The sequence below is a fragment of the Mycteria americana genome, chromosome 5 (assembly GCF_035582795.1).
Source record: "Mycteria americana isolate JAX WOST 10 ecotype Jacksonville Zoo and Gardens chromosome 5, USCA_MyAme_1.0, whole genome shotgun sequence".
NCBI classification, from domain to species: Eukaryota; Metazoa; Chordata; class Aves; order Ciconiiformes; family Ciconiidae; genus Mycteria; species Mycteria americana.
The window spans coordinates 66,010,397-66,029,071 of record NC_134369.1 but is presented as its reverse complement, the minus strand read 5'-3'; the positions used below and the strand labels follow the sequence as shown (position 1 = coordinate 66,029,071).

The 18,675-nt window shown below is 40.7% G+C and overlaps 1 protein-coding gene across 3 annotated transcripts in view; it reads left to right on the top strand.

The window, feature by feature from the left end:
* SYNE2 (spectrin repeat containing nuclear envelope protein 2) overlaps positions 1 to 18,675 on the top strand; it is a 200,289-nt gene that overhangs the window by 74,828 nt on the left and 106,786 nt on the right. For all 3 annotated transcript variants that reach the window (XM_075503772.1, XM_075503771.1, XM_075503773.1), the window contains exons 45-55: positions 373 to 507; positions 1,337 to 1,498; positions 2,867 to 3,013; positions 8,404 to 8,559; positions 8,944 to 9,209; positions 10,372 to 12,481; positions 14,036 to 14,358; positions 15,350 to 15,494; positions 16,229 to 16,444; positions 16,829 to 17,094; positions 17,874 to 18,030. In XM_075503772.1, the coding sequence (XP_075359887.1) occupies positions 373 to 507; positions 1,337 to 1,498; positions 2,867 to 3,013; positions 8,404 to 8,559; positions 8,944 to 9,209; positions 10,372 to 12,481; positions 14,036 to 14,358; positions 15,350 to 15,494; positions 16,229 to 16,444; positions 16,829 to 17,094; positions 17,874 to 18,030 (4,083 nt within the window). The remainder of the gene's footprint in view (positions 1 to 372; positions 508 to 1,336; positions 1,499 to 2,866; positions 3,014 to 8,403; positions 8,560 to 8,943; positions 9,210 to 10,371; positions 12,482 to 14,035; positions 14,359 to 15,349; positions 15,495 to 16,228; positions 16,445 to 16,828; positions 17,095 to 17,873; positions 18,031 to 18,675) is intronic.

Genomic DNA, 18,675 nt, shown 5'->3' with positions numbered 1-18,675 from the left:
AATCAAAGATGTGGAGAAGAACTCCCTTAACTTGTTAGAACAAGTCTGTAACAAGCCAATAATGTCTATTCAAAATTGCAGTTTTCCATTTAAACACAACCTGCGTATAGCTTTCTCTTGCATGTAGTTAGAGCAGGTATCCTTGGTCAGGATACAAAGGGAGAAGATGTATAGATGAGAAAATTGCAGATAAGCCTCTGCCAAAGAACTTTGAGATCTTCTCTTAAACCAGTAAGACTTGTTTAGAACTGCAGCACAATATTTGTCCTGTTTGTTTTCATAGATAATAATTTTTGCCATTCAGAGATTTAATGTTAAAATACAGTGTCTACAGTCACACAAGCAGGTTTTCTTTTGTATAATTTCTCTTAGGGTCAAGATGTAAATGGAAATACGTCAGAGAAAGACAAGCAAAATTATCCACTTTTGGAGGAAAGCAGCGTATTGTTAGACAGCCCATTACATGGTATCCATCAAAGCAAGGACAGATTGGGGCAGACTGTTCAGGTGCCTGACACACTGTTCTAATACATATCAGTGTATATATATGTGTGTGTGTGTGTCTGTTCACTAGAAATGCATATGTAATTCCTTAAAATATGTAGTCTTACAGAAACATATTTTCCTTACCTAATGAAAGGAATGATAAATTACGTTCTCCAAATCATCTCCTCAGCTTTATACATGTGAAGTGTGCAAGAGATCAATTTAATGATCTCTACAAGCCCTCAGGGCTTGGACCCACTTTCTCCATGATGCAAAACCTGCAACATACCTGTGATTTCAACGGGTTTTACCACCCACACTCACAAGGTAGGTAATGAGAGGTCACTAACCTGGAACTGCTGATCTTCAGGGGACCTCAGGACATTCAGACTGTAAATGACTTCACATGTGCAGGGATCCTGAGGGAATGATTTGGAGAACTCCCTCATTGACCTGACTATCTAGTGAGAACAGTAGCTGGGAGAGATTATCGTCAAAATATCAGAGTGGAAACCATCTGTACTGGGATTTCTGGAGAAGGAGCAAGATCAATAGTTAGAGTTGCCAACTGTGTCTAAGCAGAAACTTCCATGACAGTATTTTAAATCACGTGAGCACTTACTCCTGTTTGGTTTGTGTTTCGTACTGATTAAGGTCCCGATATGGCAAACTGATCTGAGCGTGCCTTTCCAAGAAACTCGGGGTTTAGGTTACCTCAGCCTTTTCCTTCATTCATTAAGCTAAACTGAAGATAGAGTAGACAGCTTGTGGAGTGTGATGTTCCTTAGTAAACTTAGATTTTGGACTGCGATTTTTACTGGTTGTAAACATTTTGTATTTTTCAAATCAGGGGGAGGCTGACAAAGAGAGCCCAGGTATGGACAAACATAATAGGGTCCAAGAGGACGTTCTGGACAATGCGGTTCAGGGCAGTGAAGCAGAATTGGAAAGGCATCAGGATGGTGTTGGTATTGAAGGTGATGAAACAAGAAATGAAACCCATCCAGCAGAGGTAATTGGACATGAGATTACGCAAGAATGATTGAATTTGAGGGCATATGTATACAGTTTAGTTGCAGTGGGTATGATACTACTATAAATAATAAAACCCTCAAGTTACACTGAGGTATTTTTGCCTGATGTGCTGTGTACTTAGTATGTGTTAACTCTCTGAATCCTTTCCTGTACGTTTAAAATTAGTATGGAGGGGTTTTTTTTTTCATTACCATGGCCTGCCACAAAGTGGTTTGCTGAGGATATTGCATTCCAAGTCACCTTGCCACATTTGAAGTCTTCTTACTATTTTGCTGGAATACTGTTATTTTGCTTGAGTCTCATTTATTTAGATTTCTTATTTACATATTTACTTTGTACGTATGAGGCTGCATTTGAAATGCTGTGTCCTGTTTGGTGCACCCTGGTACTAGGGGAATTTCAACAAACTAGAGCAGTGTTTAGGAGCTGGGGCCATAACGAATGGGAAGAGGCTAAGTTCTTGTTGGAGATAAAAAAGCTAACAGGGGTCTCGTTGCTGTCATCCCTTCCTTTAAGGGATGTTATAGAGAAGACCGAGACAGACTCTTCTCAGACCTTGAGTTTTAGCAAACTGTGTGAGGTGCTGAAAGCAGTATAGTTGTGACAAGGTGGAATACAGTGTGCACTCATAAGCTTGCTGAGAATTGGGGTAACTTTGTTCATTCTGGGTTGCAGGTGGGCTCCTTTCAGAACATATCCTATCTGACTTGCAGCTACTAGCTCAGATATTCATGCAGCAGGGATAGGTCCCCGATGCTGTGCTCTCCACCATGGTCATGCTTTAAGGATTTGCCATTCTTTATTTTGTGTAGGTGGCTGTTTTATTTTATCTGTCCCCAGATGATAAACAAACTCAGGCAGAACTTACAGTCAGCAAATACCTCAGCATGTACATACAGCAAATCCCCGAGCTGCCCAAGGGAATATCCTGCCTGGTAATCGGCTGGGTGTCTAACCACAGACTCTCTGTCTACAGTACAAGATTGGAGCCTCAGGAAAAAGCTAAACATTTTAAAAAATGCATTCAAGATAGCATCCAGGGGTACACAGTTCAAGGTCCATGCTTAGAATAACAAAACATGAACAGCATAGGTCAGAGGAAGAACACTTGCAATCTGCAATTTTTCTAAAAATTTATAACAAAATTACAACACTGCTTCTTCTAAATGGTTTCCCTTGCCATAACCTTGCCCACAATAATTATGAGATGTAATTGTGGTTTTCCTCATCTACCTATAACTATGGGCTTCATAACTTTGTCATCTCAAGCACTCTAATTACTACTCAGCAAGTCTCATTAGGGCTTTTTGGTTACTTGTTTCTTTTATTTTTCTTACACCAAAAGGAGAAACCTAGTGATGTCAAGAATCAGTCAAATAGAGAAGATGTGGAGCAGGTTCAACAAAGGGTGTGCTGGAAGAGTCGAGTCCTGAAATCTGCAGCAGCTGAGCAAGATGATCTGGAATCTAATCCCCCAGTTTGTGCACGTGAGGTAACCCACATTCTGTTATTCTAAGCTGCATTTGTTAGAGTCATTGAATTTTTGTTTCCACCTGGGCTTCAGCTGAAGTTCTGTTATAAAAGAAGGGGCAATTACTGGCGCATCAAAATCAAGACCATTATGTATAGTTCTGCTTTATGTCCATGGTAGTTTTGAACTTTATCCAAAGTGCTAGCCACATCATCTTCTTCAGTGGATCTGTTCAAAAGAGCAGTTATGGTTTTCAGAGCCATCATAATCAGTCTTTATTTTATGATATTTAGAGATTCTCTTTAAATTGTTAATCAATACTACTTCTTTCCATGTTATTATAGTTAGCTGTGATAGTCTTTGCCATCATAAGGAAGGCAGATCAGAAAACTGAAATCTAAGGGTGATCCAGCATAAGAAAATAAATGAAATAAAATAGAGAAAGGAGAATGAATTCAAGCTGAATGAATAACAAGGTACATAACTAAATGAAATAACTAAGTCTGTTCTTTTCTAAGAATAAGGGTATTACATCACAAGTGCCCCATGACTGCTGATCCTTGGTCACCACATTCTTAAATTGAAGGTAGGGCCAGATCTGACTTCACAGTTAAATCTATAGGCAGGTCCACAGCTGGCCTGTCCATTGACAGGTCTTACCTGGGACTTGCACATCTGCTCTAACTGGAAACCCCAACAAAATCTCCCAAAGGTCTTGGGAGTCTGGGGAGGTCCCTGCTGACTGGAAGCTAGCCAATGTTATTCCAATTTACAAGAAGGGGATGATGGAAGACCCAGGAAACTACAGACCTGTTAGTCTGACCTCAGTTCCTGGAAAAATTATGGAGAAAATCATACTGGATACTATTGAAAAGCATTTAAAGAACAATGCAGTCATCATAGAATCATAGAATCATTTAGGTTAGAAAAGAACTTTAAGATCATCAAGTCCAACCGTAAGCCTAGCACTGCCAAGTCCACCACTAAACCATGTCCCTAAGCACCACATCTACACAGCATTTAAATACCTCCAGGCATGGTGCCTCAACCACTTCCCTGGGCAGCCTCTTCCAATGCTTGGCAACCCTTTCAGTGAAGAAATTGTTCCTAATATCCAATCTAAACCTCCCCTGGTGCAACTTGAGGTCATTTCCTCTCGTCCTATCGCTAGTTACTTGGGAGAAGAGACCAACCCCCACCTCGCTACAACCTCCTTTCAGGTAGTTGTAGAGAGGAATAAGGTCTCCCCTCAGCCTCCTTTTCTCCAGGCTAAACAACCCCAGTTCCCTCAGCCGCTCCTCATAAGACTTGTGCTCTAGACCCTTCACCAGCTTCGTTGCCCTTCTCTGGACACGCTCCAGCACCTCAATGTCCTTCTTGTAGTGAGGGGCCCAAAACTGAACACAGTATTCGAGGTGCGGCCTCACCAGTGCTGAGTACAGGGGGACGATCACTGCCCTGCTGGCCACACTATTTCTGATACAAGCCAGGATGCCATTGGCTGCCTTGGCCACCTGGGCACACTGCTGGCTCATATTCAGCTGGCTATCGACCAACACCCCCAGGTCCTTTTCCACCAGGCAGCTTTCCAGCCACTCTTCCCCAAGCCTGTAGCGTTGCATGGGATTTTTGTAACCCAAGTGCAGGACCCAGCACTTAGCCTCGTTGAACCTCATACAGTTGGCCTTGGCCCATCGATCCAGCCTGTCCAGATCCCTCTGTAGAGCCTTCCTACCCTCGAGCAGAGCAATGCTCCTGCCCAACTTGGTGTCTGCAAACTTACTCGATCCCCTCGTCCAGATCATTGATAAAGATATTAAACGGAACTGGCACAGATCAGGTACAGTCAACACGGGTTCAAAAAGGGAAAGTCCTCCTTAACTAATTTGATATCCTTCTATGATAAGGTCACCCGCCTAGTGGATGAAGGGAAGGCAGTGGATGTAGTTTTTCTGGATTTTAGAGAGGCTTTTGATACTGTCCCTCACAGCATCCTTCTGGACAAGTTGTCCAGCTGTGGGATGATCAGGTTCACGGTGCGCTGGGTGAAGAACTGGATGAAGGGCAGAGCTCAAAGGGTTGTAGTGAATGGGGCTACATCTGCATGGCAACCAGTCACCAGCAGTGTTTCTCAGGGTTCAATTCTAGGGCCAGTTCTGTTCAATATATTTATCAATGATCTAGATGCAGGAGTTGAATGCACCATTAGCAAGTTTGCTGATGATACCAAACTGGGAGGTGCTGTTAACTCTCTTGAGGGACAAGATGCCTTGCAGAGGGATCTAGATAGATTGGAGCATTGGGCAATGATTAATGGGATGAAATTTAACAAGTGCAAATGCCGGATTCTGCACCTGGGACAGAGTAACACCAGGCACATGTATAAATTGGGAGAGCAGTGGCTGGAGAGCAGCCCTGCAGAAAGGGATCTGGGGGTGCTGGTTGACTGCAGGCTCAATACGGGTCAATAGTGTGCCCTGGTGGCCAAGAGGGCAAACCGCATCCTGGGGTGCATTAAACACAGTCAGTCAAAAGAGGTGATTATTGCACTGTATTTAGTGTTGATGCGGCCTCACCTTGAATACTGTGTGCAGTTCTGGGTCCCACAATTTAAAAAGGATGTGAAGGTCCTTGAATGTGTCCAGAGGAGGGCAACAAAACCAGTGAAAGGGCCAGAAGGAATGTCCTATGAGGACTAAGGCTAAGAACTTTGGGCTTGTCTAGTTTGGAGAAAAGGAGGCTGAGGGACGACCTCATTGCTCTCTACAGCTTCCTGAGGAGGCGAAGTGAGAGGGAGGTGCTGATCTCTTCTCCCTGGTATCCAGTGGTAGGATGCGTGGGAATGGTTCAGACTGGACATTAGGAAGCATTTCTTTACCAAGAGGGTGGTCAAACGCTGGAACAGGCTTCCTAGAGAGGTGGTTGATGCCCCATACCTGTCGGTGTTTAAGAGGCATTTGGACAATGTCCTTAACAACATGCTTTAACTTTGGGTCAGCCCTGAAGTGGTCAGGCAGTTGGACTAGATGACTGTTGTACGTCCCTTCCAACTGAAAATATTCTATTCTATTCTATTCTATTCTATTCTATTCTATTCTATTCTATTCTAAACTGACTGATTTTTACTTCTAAATGTGATCTGTAAATGTTTGTATTTAATTGATTTGGAGCTTGCAAAGGGAAGGGAAAGTAGGTTCTGCTGATTTCCGGAGGAAGGTGTTGGATAAGGATTTAGACTGTGGGCTATACCCTAGCCTGAAGCCAGAGTAATCTTTGGGGTTTTCCCACAGGCCTGCACTGTGCAGAGTCAGCAGGGGAGCCCTGGCTTTGTACCCGAAGGACAGTAGCTGATTAGCACCCCCCATTCTCTTCCTTTCTCATATTTTCCTCCCTCTCCAACCATCTGATGGACTGAAAAACTATGGGAAACATAAAAGCTATTGTGGGGGGAGATTGACACTATCTATGTGTATCCGGGGAGGCAGTGCCACAGTGTATGTTGAGAACGTCATACAGACAAGCAAAACATGTACACAGCAATCCTGAGGTTTTTCTTAGTGTCAGGACACTTACTTTTCTGTGTGTTTGGATGCATTTATATTTCACTCTGGTAAAGTGGTTTTCCTCCACTCTGTGATAGCTTAGCTGAGTTTTTCTGCTTACTTCAGTTCTGTGGCACTCCAAAGTCTCTTAAGATGAAATCTTATGTCTGAATTGATACAACCGTTACGGATGTATACACAGAGAAATGGAAAAGTTCTCTGATTGACTATTTCATGAGTGGTCCCCTTCAGTTTTGACTGAAAATAACCAAAAGAGTTCAAATACATAGAATTATTCTTTTCTGATACGTCTACAATGTGCTACATGTTTCCCACACTTGGAAGCAGGTATATTTTGCATAGCTCATGACCCACAGAGAGACAGACGACAGTGACAGCTTACAAGTGATATGGCTGCAGGGATAGCTGGCTGCTTCCTAGTAAAACAGTACCTAAAGTAGCAATACAGTAAGTTTATCAAACAAGAATTTTTTATCATTGCTCATTTTATATGTTGGTACCCTGGAGAAGCTCACACTGTAGTCATATTTGTATATTTGTGTGGAAGAATGGTTAAGTGAAAAAGGACACAGCTTAATTGATGTGAGCAATCCAGCCTTTGGTGGGGCCTGGGAGCCAGAGATCAAGGTGAAATTCCCTTGAGAACAGCAGAAGGAGTACTTGGTAAAACAAGATAAGCGGGACTAAGTCTGGGAAAGTGCTGATAAACCCCCCTTTGTGAACAGTGCGTGAACGGCAACTTTGTACCAATCATATAATTGTTTTAAGCGCGTGGACAAGTATAGTTATCCAATAGAATAGTCGCTGTTAGCGCGTGCTTTGCTTAGCTTCTATATAAACCTGTTAAGTAATCTGAATAAACGAGAACGACCATACTCATATTGAGATTCATCGTTACTCCGGGTCCGTCTCCCACTCCGACATATTTGTATGCATTCACTCAGATGAAGTCTATATGTGGAACAGATCACAGTTTACAGCAGATATAGACAGGTACTGGGGGAAGGGAAATGCAGAAAGATTTTTAAGGTATCACCATGTGACCCAATAAGCATGTGACATTTCATTTATGTTGTCTGCAATAGCTGAAGGTGATTTGGAGGATTATGTTTTACATCTGAACTGGGGCTGGCTAAGAGCATCCACTTGGGCAACAACCTCAGCTCAGCTGATGGGTTGTTAAACCTGGTCACGCCCCAAGTGACTTGTCCTTCTGTCATTATGGAAATCGATGGCAGTGCCAAGGACTGGCTCTGGAGCTCCCCATTGCCTTCCTGCCCACCCCGATTGAGACATGGCTCCCTAGCACTCTCATCTTAGCACTCATCTCGGATAGCACTTGTGGCAGTATCAGCCGTGGCTTTGTGTCACAGCCAAGCTGCTTCATGCATGAGTTGCCCTGTGAAGAACAGTTGAAGAGATGGTCCTGGTGAAGGATGCAGCAGTATAGCAAGGCAGGTGCTGAGCAGAAGGAATGTGAGTGTGAGGGGAGGTTAAAGGTCCATGAATGTATGAGGAGGAGGGGGAGAAGACAGGATAGAACTTATCAGTAGCAGAGGTGGGTGCCGGGAGGATGTTATTTGAAGGTGAGGATATCAGAGTTTCAAACTTAAAATGATGGGCAGAGATTTCATAGCTATCTGAGCAGTGTTGGCAAGGCAGGGTGACTGCAGAGGTGGGGGGTAGTGATGGAGGTTCCAGCGTCTGCGTCCTGGTTGACCAACAGAGGCTGTGGGGGAAGCCACAGCAGGATTTAGGCATGGCTTAAACACGTGAAGCAAAGTGTTGTAGTCAGAAAACTTGTTGGTTTAGGATCTTCAGAAATAAGAATCCTGTTTTGCATTGTAGGACACAGGTGCAGAAGTGGCTGTCCAGAAGGAACTATTTCCTGGAGTGCAAGTAAACACTGAATATTTTGAAGAGGAACAAAAGGTCAATGAGCTGAAAAATGAAGTGGCTGAACTGGATATTGTGCTCATAAATGAACAACTAAAAGAGCTGGAGGTATGGAAATTGCAAAGCCATTCCTCATTGTTAATGTAGTGATACACTTACAGAATTATGATTCACTTGGGCAAAACAAAATTGTTGCATATAGTCTTATCTAAGGTTTGACTGCATGATTAGTCAGTTTGCCTACCAGGTAATCTACAAACACCTTTTGCAAATATGTCCATGTTTTGTACTGCTTTTCTAGAGTGCAGTAGTAGATCCACCTGTGATGGTGCATGTGCTTCCATGATGTGCACAGGCATGCGTGCTCATTTGTGTGTGACTGAGCAAGCATACATTTGTAGATGTATCAGTATTTAACTGTATTTTGTGCTGAAAGCTGAAAGTGTTTAAGATCCTCTTTTAATCCTCTGTTTGTGGTGGGCTTGCTTGTAGAATTTACAAACTGAACTGGAAACATGGAAAGCAAAATCTTTGTGTCATAGTCAAGAAGCATTTCCCAATGCAACAGGATCAAACAGAGCAGAGCTGCAAACCACAGAGCCTGCAGTACCCTGCTGGGACAGGCTGGTTCAAGAACTAGACGCTGTTAAGGCAGTGAAGCAACAACAATACTCATTAATTAATGAGTACCAGAAAAATCTTTCTGCTGTGCAGTCCTCAATGAAAAATTTGTCAACAGAAAAAGATAACATAAAAATGTAAGTATAGTGGAGGGTTTCTGTTAATAGGTTACAGAACAAATATGGTCCTAGACTGAATTTCGTGCCATACTTCAATAACACTCAGACAAGAATACGGTGTTTTATCCATCTCTTTAATGTTAGGTAACAAGAGAAGTCTCATAGGTTTGTAAGTTTAAACAGCCTTAAACAGAAGCATTTCTGGTGGTTCTCTGCTATCCTTTAGGAACATCTACTCTTTTTACTTTTTAGGCAAAACAGAGAAATGGTTGCTGTGCTAAAAACCTATATAAAAGCCATATTAAAATATTTTTGAAAAAATATGGCAGATGTGAAATATTAATTTTTCTTTAAGGACCTCATCAGTCCTAATTTTTTTCTGAGTGAAATATCTCATTAAGCTGAAAAGTAACCTTATTTGATAGGAAGAATTCTGTGGCAATAAATAAGTCTACAGTACCAATTCAGAGGTAACCAACACACACAAAATATTTAGTACCTTTTATGAATTAGCTTTCAAAACATGGAACTAGGCTATTGGTCACAATAATGTATCACAATAATTTGAAAATCTTTAAAATAATTTATAAAATTGTTAATTTACAACAAAGAAATTGGAAAAAATTGAATACAAATCTAGCTGCTAAATGTATTTTAGGTGGGAATTTCAAAATACTCCTGGAAATAAAAGATGAGTAGATAAACTCCTCCACATTAATCTTGAATGAATGGCAATTTTTGAAGTTTTTCTTATAGCTAAGTTTTATCTTCATTGTAAATCAGAAATTACTATAAGATGTTGTTAATTCACTTAGAGATGACTTAACACTATTTTTGATTTTTAAAATTTTCTTTATTGTAACTTGAAAGGGAGGCTACATTCCTTTAGGAAATGACACATTCTATATTGGTATATACTGCAATTTTAGAGAATATACATTAGAATGTACCTTTCCTGCAGTGATATCTAGAAATAACTAATGCTGTACAGATAAGCAAGAAATAATGACACTGCAACAGTGGTTAGGAAATTTGTAAGAGAACATTGAGAGATACATGTGATTAAGTGAATAAAGTGAGGGAATAATTTTCTAAACAGTGAAATTCTCTGTTTAAAATGTGCCTATTCCATGTTTCAGGAGAATTTTTTTTTTTTAAATGCTACTTATATTTTTGGCAGGGGTCCCATGAACAACACAGTTCTTCTGGAGAAAATTAAGGCATGCATAGAGTCCTTACAGAAAGAAAGAGATGTCTTAAACCAGTTGAAAACTCAGCAAGAAAGTTTAGCTCAGCATTTAACATGCATGGATAAAGTGTTAACTGAAAGCCAAATGAGGCAACTGGAGCAATGGTGGCAGCACATGGAACAAACAGTGCAAAAGAAACATGATCAAGTTGTGGCAGAAATCGATGAATTTAACCTGCTTATGAATAAAGCACAGGACATTCAGAGACTGATAGAAGAACGGTATTTACAAGCAGAGTTATATTCCTCATCTGAAGGAAAAGCCAAATACCCTGTACTTTGGACTACAGAGCTACAGGACATTAAACATGGTCTTTCTCTATTAAAAAGAAGAATCGAACTGCAGATGAAAAGAATTTGGAGTGATCAAGAGAAGGTAGCTTTGGAGAACTCTATACATGATTTGCAGAGCAAACTGGAATCATTACCAGCACAACAAACTTCTCGAGAGGATGGTCAGATCACTGGTCCTGCTGTCATGAAACATGAAATGATGAAGAGGCTGAAAGAAAATATTTCATGGGTCAAAGATTCACTGTCTGCTCTTGACCAGAAAGCAGCACTTTTCCCCAGTGATGTTAAATCACAGATCAGAAGTTGTCAGCTTATGAGCACAGAAGTTCTAAACAGAGAACCTGTGATTGTATCACTGGATTATGGGCTCCAGCACATCGTTCCCAACTTGAAGCCAGAGGAGATCTCTGATATGACCTTCCTTTTACAAACATTGCAGAATTCATACAAGGCTCTTGTTTTAAAATCAGCTCAAAGATTACAGCACCTAGAGCTCCAGCTGGAGGAGAGGCAAAGACTTATTGCAGAAGTAGAAAAAGTTCACTGTCAGCTTCGAAATGCTGAGATGCTTGCCAGGCCTGACATGAACCAAACCAGCACATGGTCAGAATTAATCAATCAACAAGCCATTTTAAAGGAGATTTTAAAGGATGTACAGGAAATAGAAGGGCTTATCTCATCCCACTGTAAAGAGAGTCAGGTCACAGCTGGGGAATTGAGCCTGTCTGAACAACTGTTTTTGATTGATCAATTAAGAAGTCTGAAGAATAGAGCAAGGAAGACACAGAGGCAAATTCAGATTAAACTTCATGAAGTAGAAAAAAAGATAGCTGTCTGCAGAGAGTTTGCTGAAGGAATAACTTCATTGCAGCAAGATCTGAATGATCTACAGTATTGTGAAATGAACCTGGAAGAAGATGAATTATTAGGCGCCAAGCAGGAAGTGAAGGATAAATGCAAAGCACTTAAAGAAAAAGTATTAGCTTTTCAGTCCAATTTGTCACAAAAAATGAAGTACAAAGAAATCTTTGGATGTGTAGGTCTAAAATGGGACTCACTGCAGCTGGATGAATTGCAAACTAAATTTTTCACAATTAAAGATAAAATTAAAGGGAAGATAATACGCTTTGATAATGTTGTTAGGGAATGTGATAAGATTCAAGCATCACTAAATGAAATCCAGACTCTGACATCCACTGTAAGAAAAGAAGCTAACATCCTAAATGATAGCTCTAGCTCTTCTCCTGCTGAGAATCTTGTATCTGCACAGATTCTGTTTCAGACAGCTCAACAAATCTTGTACTTAACCCAGGAGGCAGCAAATCAAATAAACAAAAATGAGGTCTTTGATACACCATTCAAAGAATCTAAGAGGAAAGAAATAAAGAGCCTGGAGAAAGAGGTTGAGGAATTGAATCAGTTTCTTCAAAACTTGGTCTCTGGTCTCCAGTGTGTAAACAAGGAAGATATCCAGAATGAAGCAGAACATATATTTCACATCGTAAAGCATATTCAATTAGAACTCCAGCAGCCACTTCTGATAGACATAAAAAAAATGCAGTATGAAAAGATGCGATGGGAAGCAATTCAGAATATGATGCAAGCAAAGTTTTCTGCTATTCAATGTATAATGGAAAAAGAGAGGGAAAACCAAGAAGGAAAATCTCTTGCTGCTGGTATAGAAACAAAACTAGAGAAACTGCAAGATCATGAAATACAACTGAAGACAGATATAGCTGCCCGTGTTGTAAGTATATTTAATAGAAGTAAGGTATGGCCATATGTCTTCTCCCAATAATTAGAGTAGGTGTCTGTGACTGTAGTGTTTATATTTTCATGACTAATATCCTCCTTTTATTCTAATAACTGAATTGGCCCATCATCATCTCTGCATTGGCGGATATGATGGGACTCAGGATTCTAAGGTTACAAACAACCTTAGAAACTAAGGTTACAAAGAAATTAGATGTATTCAGTTTGATTGTAATCAAGCAATGGGATTAGCACGAGAAAAGAAAGGTAAAGGGGAAGGTTGTGTTGAAATATTGAGCTGAAGAGAGACTGGGTGCAATTGTCCTGGGATTACTCTTGGGACTGATTTTATGTAACATTTTCAATAGTGACAATGATGAAAAAACCAGAAGTTCCTTGTTTCTACTATAAAGAAAAAGCATATCACTTGGGAGTGATCAAGGAGAGTAAAGCACAGGTCAAACCAATGGCATCAAGCCTCAGGGAGGGTGAGCAAAGGAAAGGCAACTGGGATCCAAGGCTTTAACACAAGTATATAAGGCATTGATAAGGCATTGCTGGAGGATTGACCCAATTCTTGATGCCTTTGTCAGGAAAGGTCTGCTCAAACTGGAACAGATGCTGTTAGAGGGATGAGGAATGCTGCGGGCAGTTAATAAAACTGAATTTGCTCAACCTGGTAAGCTGAGGGCAAGTGGGAAATCTAGCTGAGAAACGTAATTAGGCTGGAGGTAGACTTAATGGATGGAAAAGGACTGCTTAAGCTAAAGGGCAGTGTTAATACAAGGAGAAAGTTAGTGAATAAATTTATGTTGGAAACCAGAAGAGTAGTAACCTTCGTAGCAGAGAGGTTCTGGAACTGTGTCCTGGTCAAGAAGACCTGTGCCCTGACTGCCCAAGAGATCAATGGAGACAAACGAGGAAGTATGAGGTAGTAGCTAATAACAGGGAGAGGAACGCAGCTTCCCTGATGGACTTATAGTCCTGCTGCCAGATTTCCTGGTTTGCTGTGCTTCATCTTCACTGCTTGGGTATTGTGTGGGAAGCACAATGCCAAAGTTTCTCTGCCCTGTGGGAATCCAGGAGCTGGCAAAGTCACACATCATTCTGTGTACAAATACATACGAGAAGAGGGTTTAGCGAGAAGCAGTTTGGTAAGCCATAGTGGAGGTACTCCCTGAAGCAGAATAAACCATCAACTTGTGAGCTTTCCTTGTCTGAACAGGACATATACTGCCATGTCTCTAAGGGATCTTAAGGCTCTTGTGTCCTGCCATCCTTCTGTCTGGACTTTTCTAGTATTGCCAGTTCCCTCATAACCCCTGTTCCTATGGTTAAGGGCAGTCATTCCATAGGTTACAGTACTGCTCTGTGACTACCTAGGTAGCAGAGTGCATTTGCCATGTGTCCTCCCTCACCTCCTCAGGCCAATTCTGGGAGCATTGGTCTCAAAGAAAACCAGGTGTGAAATTCTGAGAAGACCATCTGGCAATCCAGAGGAGCACAGCAGTCTTTCTTGATTGTTCCTTTGTCTTTTTAACACTTTCAGAGTGCTCTGCAGGAGGCATGTAAGACTGGTGAGCTTTATACCAAGGCTGTTCAGAGGGCTGCCAGGTTCCTCGAGGAATGTGAAGCTCGAGTCAAGTCTGCTACAGCAGAGCTCAGTAGCTCAGAGGAGGTCTGTCAAACCCCACTCTGGAAACAAGAAGAGTTCAACTCTGCAAAAGCTGACATAGAAAACCTGTACTCCAAGCTGAAAAACCTAGTGAAACCAGAAGACGAAATACGTCTGGAAAATACTTTAACAGAACTAATCAATAAGAGTTTGGCATTAAGGGAGAAGGCTCAAAGAAAGGAAGCTGAGGAACAGAGGTAGGTTTAAGAGATCTTCCTAGATCTTGTTCCTTATTAGGAGAAATTTGACTGATAATAAATGCAGTGTTGTTCTGCTCTTGGTAGAACCAGGTAATTCAGCATAAAGAACTGTAAGCATTTCTGTTGTTCCCAGATGTGGTTGTAATAGAAGAAAAATTACCAGACAATAAGCATATTGCTAATAATTTACAACGCAATCACTTTTAGTATATTCCAAAAGGTATGTATTGGGCTCGACTGAGTGTCATATGGTGCCCAAATCAGAAGAAAGCACATTTCCACAGTCTCTAGTTCAGTGCTGGTGCAGGTTAGAATAGTTTTCAGAGGGGCCCTAACACGTATCTTCCGTAGGCTATTCTGATGGCTTGAGAAAGTAAAGAGCAAACAAGACACAGGCCATAGTTTCCTTCCTTCAAATATAGGTATGGAAGAGATCTGAAGGGCCTTCAGATACAGGTACAGAAAAAGTTTGGGAGATAGAGTAAAGGATTTTTAAATTGCTTGCTCATGATACAGTGCTTCTGGTTCTATTGAGCATAACCTTAAAATATGCTTTTATAATCAAAGATTTGGATTACTTTAAAGGCTTTGGTAATAGAAAAGAGATGATAAGATATAGAAATCAGAAACTGGAATTGTACAGACCACACATTGTAGGGACAAATAGGATGTGTGTTACAAACTGGGAACTAATTTTTGGGAATGTCTGAGGAGGATGGAGACTTAGATCAAGGCATACAATTCTTTTGAGCAGCTCCATGGCTGATATATGGATATACTATGTTTCTTTACCTCTGGGGCATTTGTACCTGCCTCTCAGATACCAGACCTGAAGTGTGTAACAAATGCTAATTGAAGGTAACTTGCAAAATAGTAAGGACTATTAGTTCAGAAGGGCTTTTTTTTTTAATTCTTCTAGTGGGCATTATGGTTGGAGAGAGGAGCAGCCACAACAAATTTTGATTGGTCTATTAATTATTTCTTACAGGTATTTTGAAAAATACAAAAACTACACAAAAACCAAAGATAAGGTGTGTGATAATCTTAACAAACTGGAAAAGATGCTTAGACAGTCTTTGTCTCAAATACCAATGTCTTATAAAGAAGCGTTGGAGCACTTAGAAGAAAGCAAGGTAAGAGAGGCTCTGAAGAACTTGAAAAGCTCATGCAAAACTGTGATGTAGCAGCTATGCACACCGTATGATATCGTAGTAGAAAGAAGTGAAATTCCCTATCCTGTATTTATGTTTATATAAAGCCACAGGATATATTTATATACCTATAAAAAGACCGGATTATAATAGGCCATGTAAAATGAGTACATCTTATTCCTGTAGAAATCAAACGTAATCTCTGCTTAAGATAGCGTTGCATTTCTGTTCAGATCCCTCATTGCTTCTTTGCAGGACCAGGACTGATCAGATTTCTAACACTGTTGCTGTTTTCCCTCAGAAGTGAAAATCAGAGAATTTCCAGTTTCCCCACCCGGGACTCTTGCTGCTTCCCCACCAGACCTCTGCTATAATGAACCTCTTTGCTGTCTTCTCTTTTAGTACTCATCATATTACAGGCTTGTCATTTTGTATATCTGTAACTCCTGCTTATTTCTCTTCCCTTCCAAATAACCAGAAAGAAGCAAGGACAACCTAATTGCCTGGGCACACTGTTCTGTTTGTTTTGTTTGTTTTATTTACCCCATCTTTCTCCGCAGTCTCAGCCAACAGCATTCTCTCACTACAACCGTATTTAACTAGCTCAGCGGAGTGATTGCCGTTTTATTAGAGGTTCCTAATCATGTCACTGAATACTTCATTAACACTTCTGGCTGGATTGTTTTATTTATTTCCTTGGGTTTTTTTCCTATAAGATTTTAGTCTCCAACATTGACTCAGCTGAAGATGATCTTGTGAAGCTGAGGCAGGTCTCTGGAAAGCTGATGAGATTATGCAAGAGAAGTGATAAGGCACTGGGCAGGATTGTAACAGTGCTGTGGGAAAATTGGCTGGGTTTGCTTGAAGCGGCGAAAGGGCTGGAAATTAACTGTGAAGAACTAAAGCAGGAATGGAAATTCATCAATGAAGAGGTGAGTTGCTCAACAAACTGTAAGTTTTGGGGAATGTAATAGAGATGGGGCCCTCAGTAAAATGGCATGTAAAGGGCAGAGATCAGTGCAGAACATAATTTCCCACCCACTGATCAGCCAGTTATCCCCAGCCTTTCTTGAACCTGGAGTCAAAAATGATGGGGATATTTATAGTACAAATTCTCTGAACCCAGAACAACTCTGTGTGTGGTTATATGCTTTGTTAGAGCAAATTCAAATGTTTTGGCACACTTCAGAGGTTCGAGCTCTCTGGCTATGTAATTCCCAGTACTTAGTCATGTGTATGAGTAAATGAATAATGTAACTTAAGGTGATGGAATAAAAAAGCACTTTATCTCATGCTTTGACATGCTGTTTACTTAGCTGGAACGTGAAACAATAATTCTCGATAAGCTCCAGGAAGAACAGCCAGAAAATCTTAAAGAGAAAGGAAAGGCCACCAGAGAGGAACTGGTAGAATTACTAGATTTTGTGAACTCATTTGAGGAAAACATCAACCAGCAACAGCTCCTCTTACTCTTACTTCTTCACCGAATAAGAAACATCCTGAATATGTCTGAAAATACTGAGGCAGAAGCTGCCCTTCCTGCCTTATGTGAGATAAAGGCAATGCAGGATCGCTGTAAAAAGTAAGTGGTGTGAAATTTCTGTTGCAGATATGACATACGACTACTTATAAGCACAGTGTTTTATTGGGTATTAAAGAATAAATTAAAGCTGTAATGCATTTCAAAAGATAGTGAATGCCCTACTGGGTCAGACCAATGCTCCAGCTAACCCATCTGCTGGCTTCAGCATGGGCATTGGGAGACAGTAGTTAGGGAGAAGACCCGAGCCTAGCCATATCATGTGTGGGCTGCAATTTGTGTAGAAGGAATCAGAAGGGATGATGGTTGATTTTGGAGGCTCCAAGGTCTTCTGAACTTGAATGAGATGTGTGGGTCTTCCCCTCTTATGAAAATCAGACGTTGTGCTTTTTGCAACAATGCAGCTTGCCTCAAATTTGCCTCAATTTTTTGCCTCAAATATTTTTTGCAAATCTGTGGTTGTACTTGCCCTTCTCCATGCCTGCTTTTTGACATGGAAACCTTTGTGAACGTCTTCTGCTCTGCCAGCATTTTCAGACTCTGAGAACCTGAGCTCTGTTTGCTGTTTAAATGTGCGTGCTATCTGATTTGGTCTACCAAACATACTTTGTTTAGCAATATCTGAAGACTCATTTTTGGAGAAACTGAGACAATTAAGGACAGAAACTCAAAGATTTAGTTACAGAAAATAATATTAAAATACAGACAAATGTGGTTCTGGATACATATATTAAAAATACCTGTATTAAGCATGCTCTTGATTACTCCTACTTAATGTGGAGTCTAACAGTTAATATGTTCTTGCTGGAAATCTTCCATAGATTATATGAAAAGACTCAAGACCATAAGGATTCTGTACAAGCTGAGATTCAAGAGAGGAACAAGATCACGGAAGAAATAAGTGCTGTGACAAATGCATTACAGAATGCTGCATCTATGTTATTACAAGATGCTACTGGAAAGGCAGGACAACTGGAGGTTTGTAACAGCTCTGTTATTGTGTGAGGACATTTGGAAAATGTTCTCTTATGCCGGGGCTTCAACTTGCTCCAAATAAAATTAGTGGCAAGGTATGTGCACATGCATATGTACATTGACTTAAAGAGAATGAATCTGGCTCAGCAGAATATGACTGGCCCTGCCATGTCCTTGGTTTGCGTTCCTCTCCCTCTGTGTGGTCCAGTTAGCAGCCATAAAAGTCTTTCCAGATTGCAGAGAGATTCACAGCCAGTTGCATGCCTTTTAGGAAGGACTTCTTAGTGTGCATCCTGTGCCCCTTCCCCCTAGAGAGGTGCTAGCCAGGGCAGCTTCAGATGCTCTGGATTTGACATCCCACATCAGGGGGTTAACGTGGTAAATGCTTTTTAGAAATCAAATTGCGATCAAGACCACGGTCTCCACCAGCAGCGGCCAGCACTCTGCAGCAACCCAGTCTATACATTTCTGTCATTTCAGTATATTTTTGTTATCCTTCTTTGAATTCTTGACTTTATGAAATGCTATTATTCCTAATACTTCCTGAATGTGGGTTTATTTATTTATTATTAATTATATTTGTTTCAATTTAGTCTTATTGTGTTTATATCACTATCTTAATTTTTAAATCTTGATCAAAAATTATTT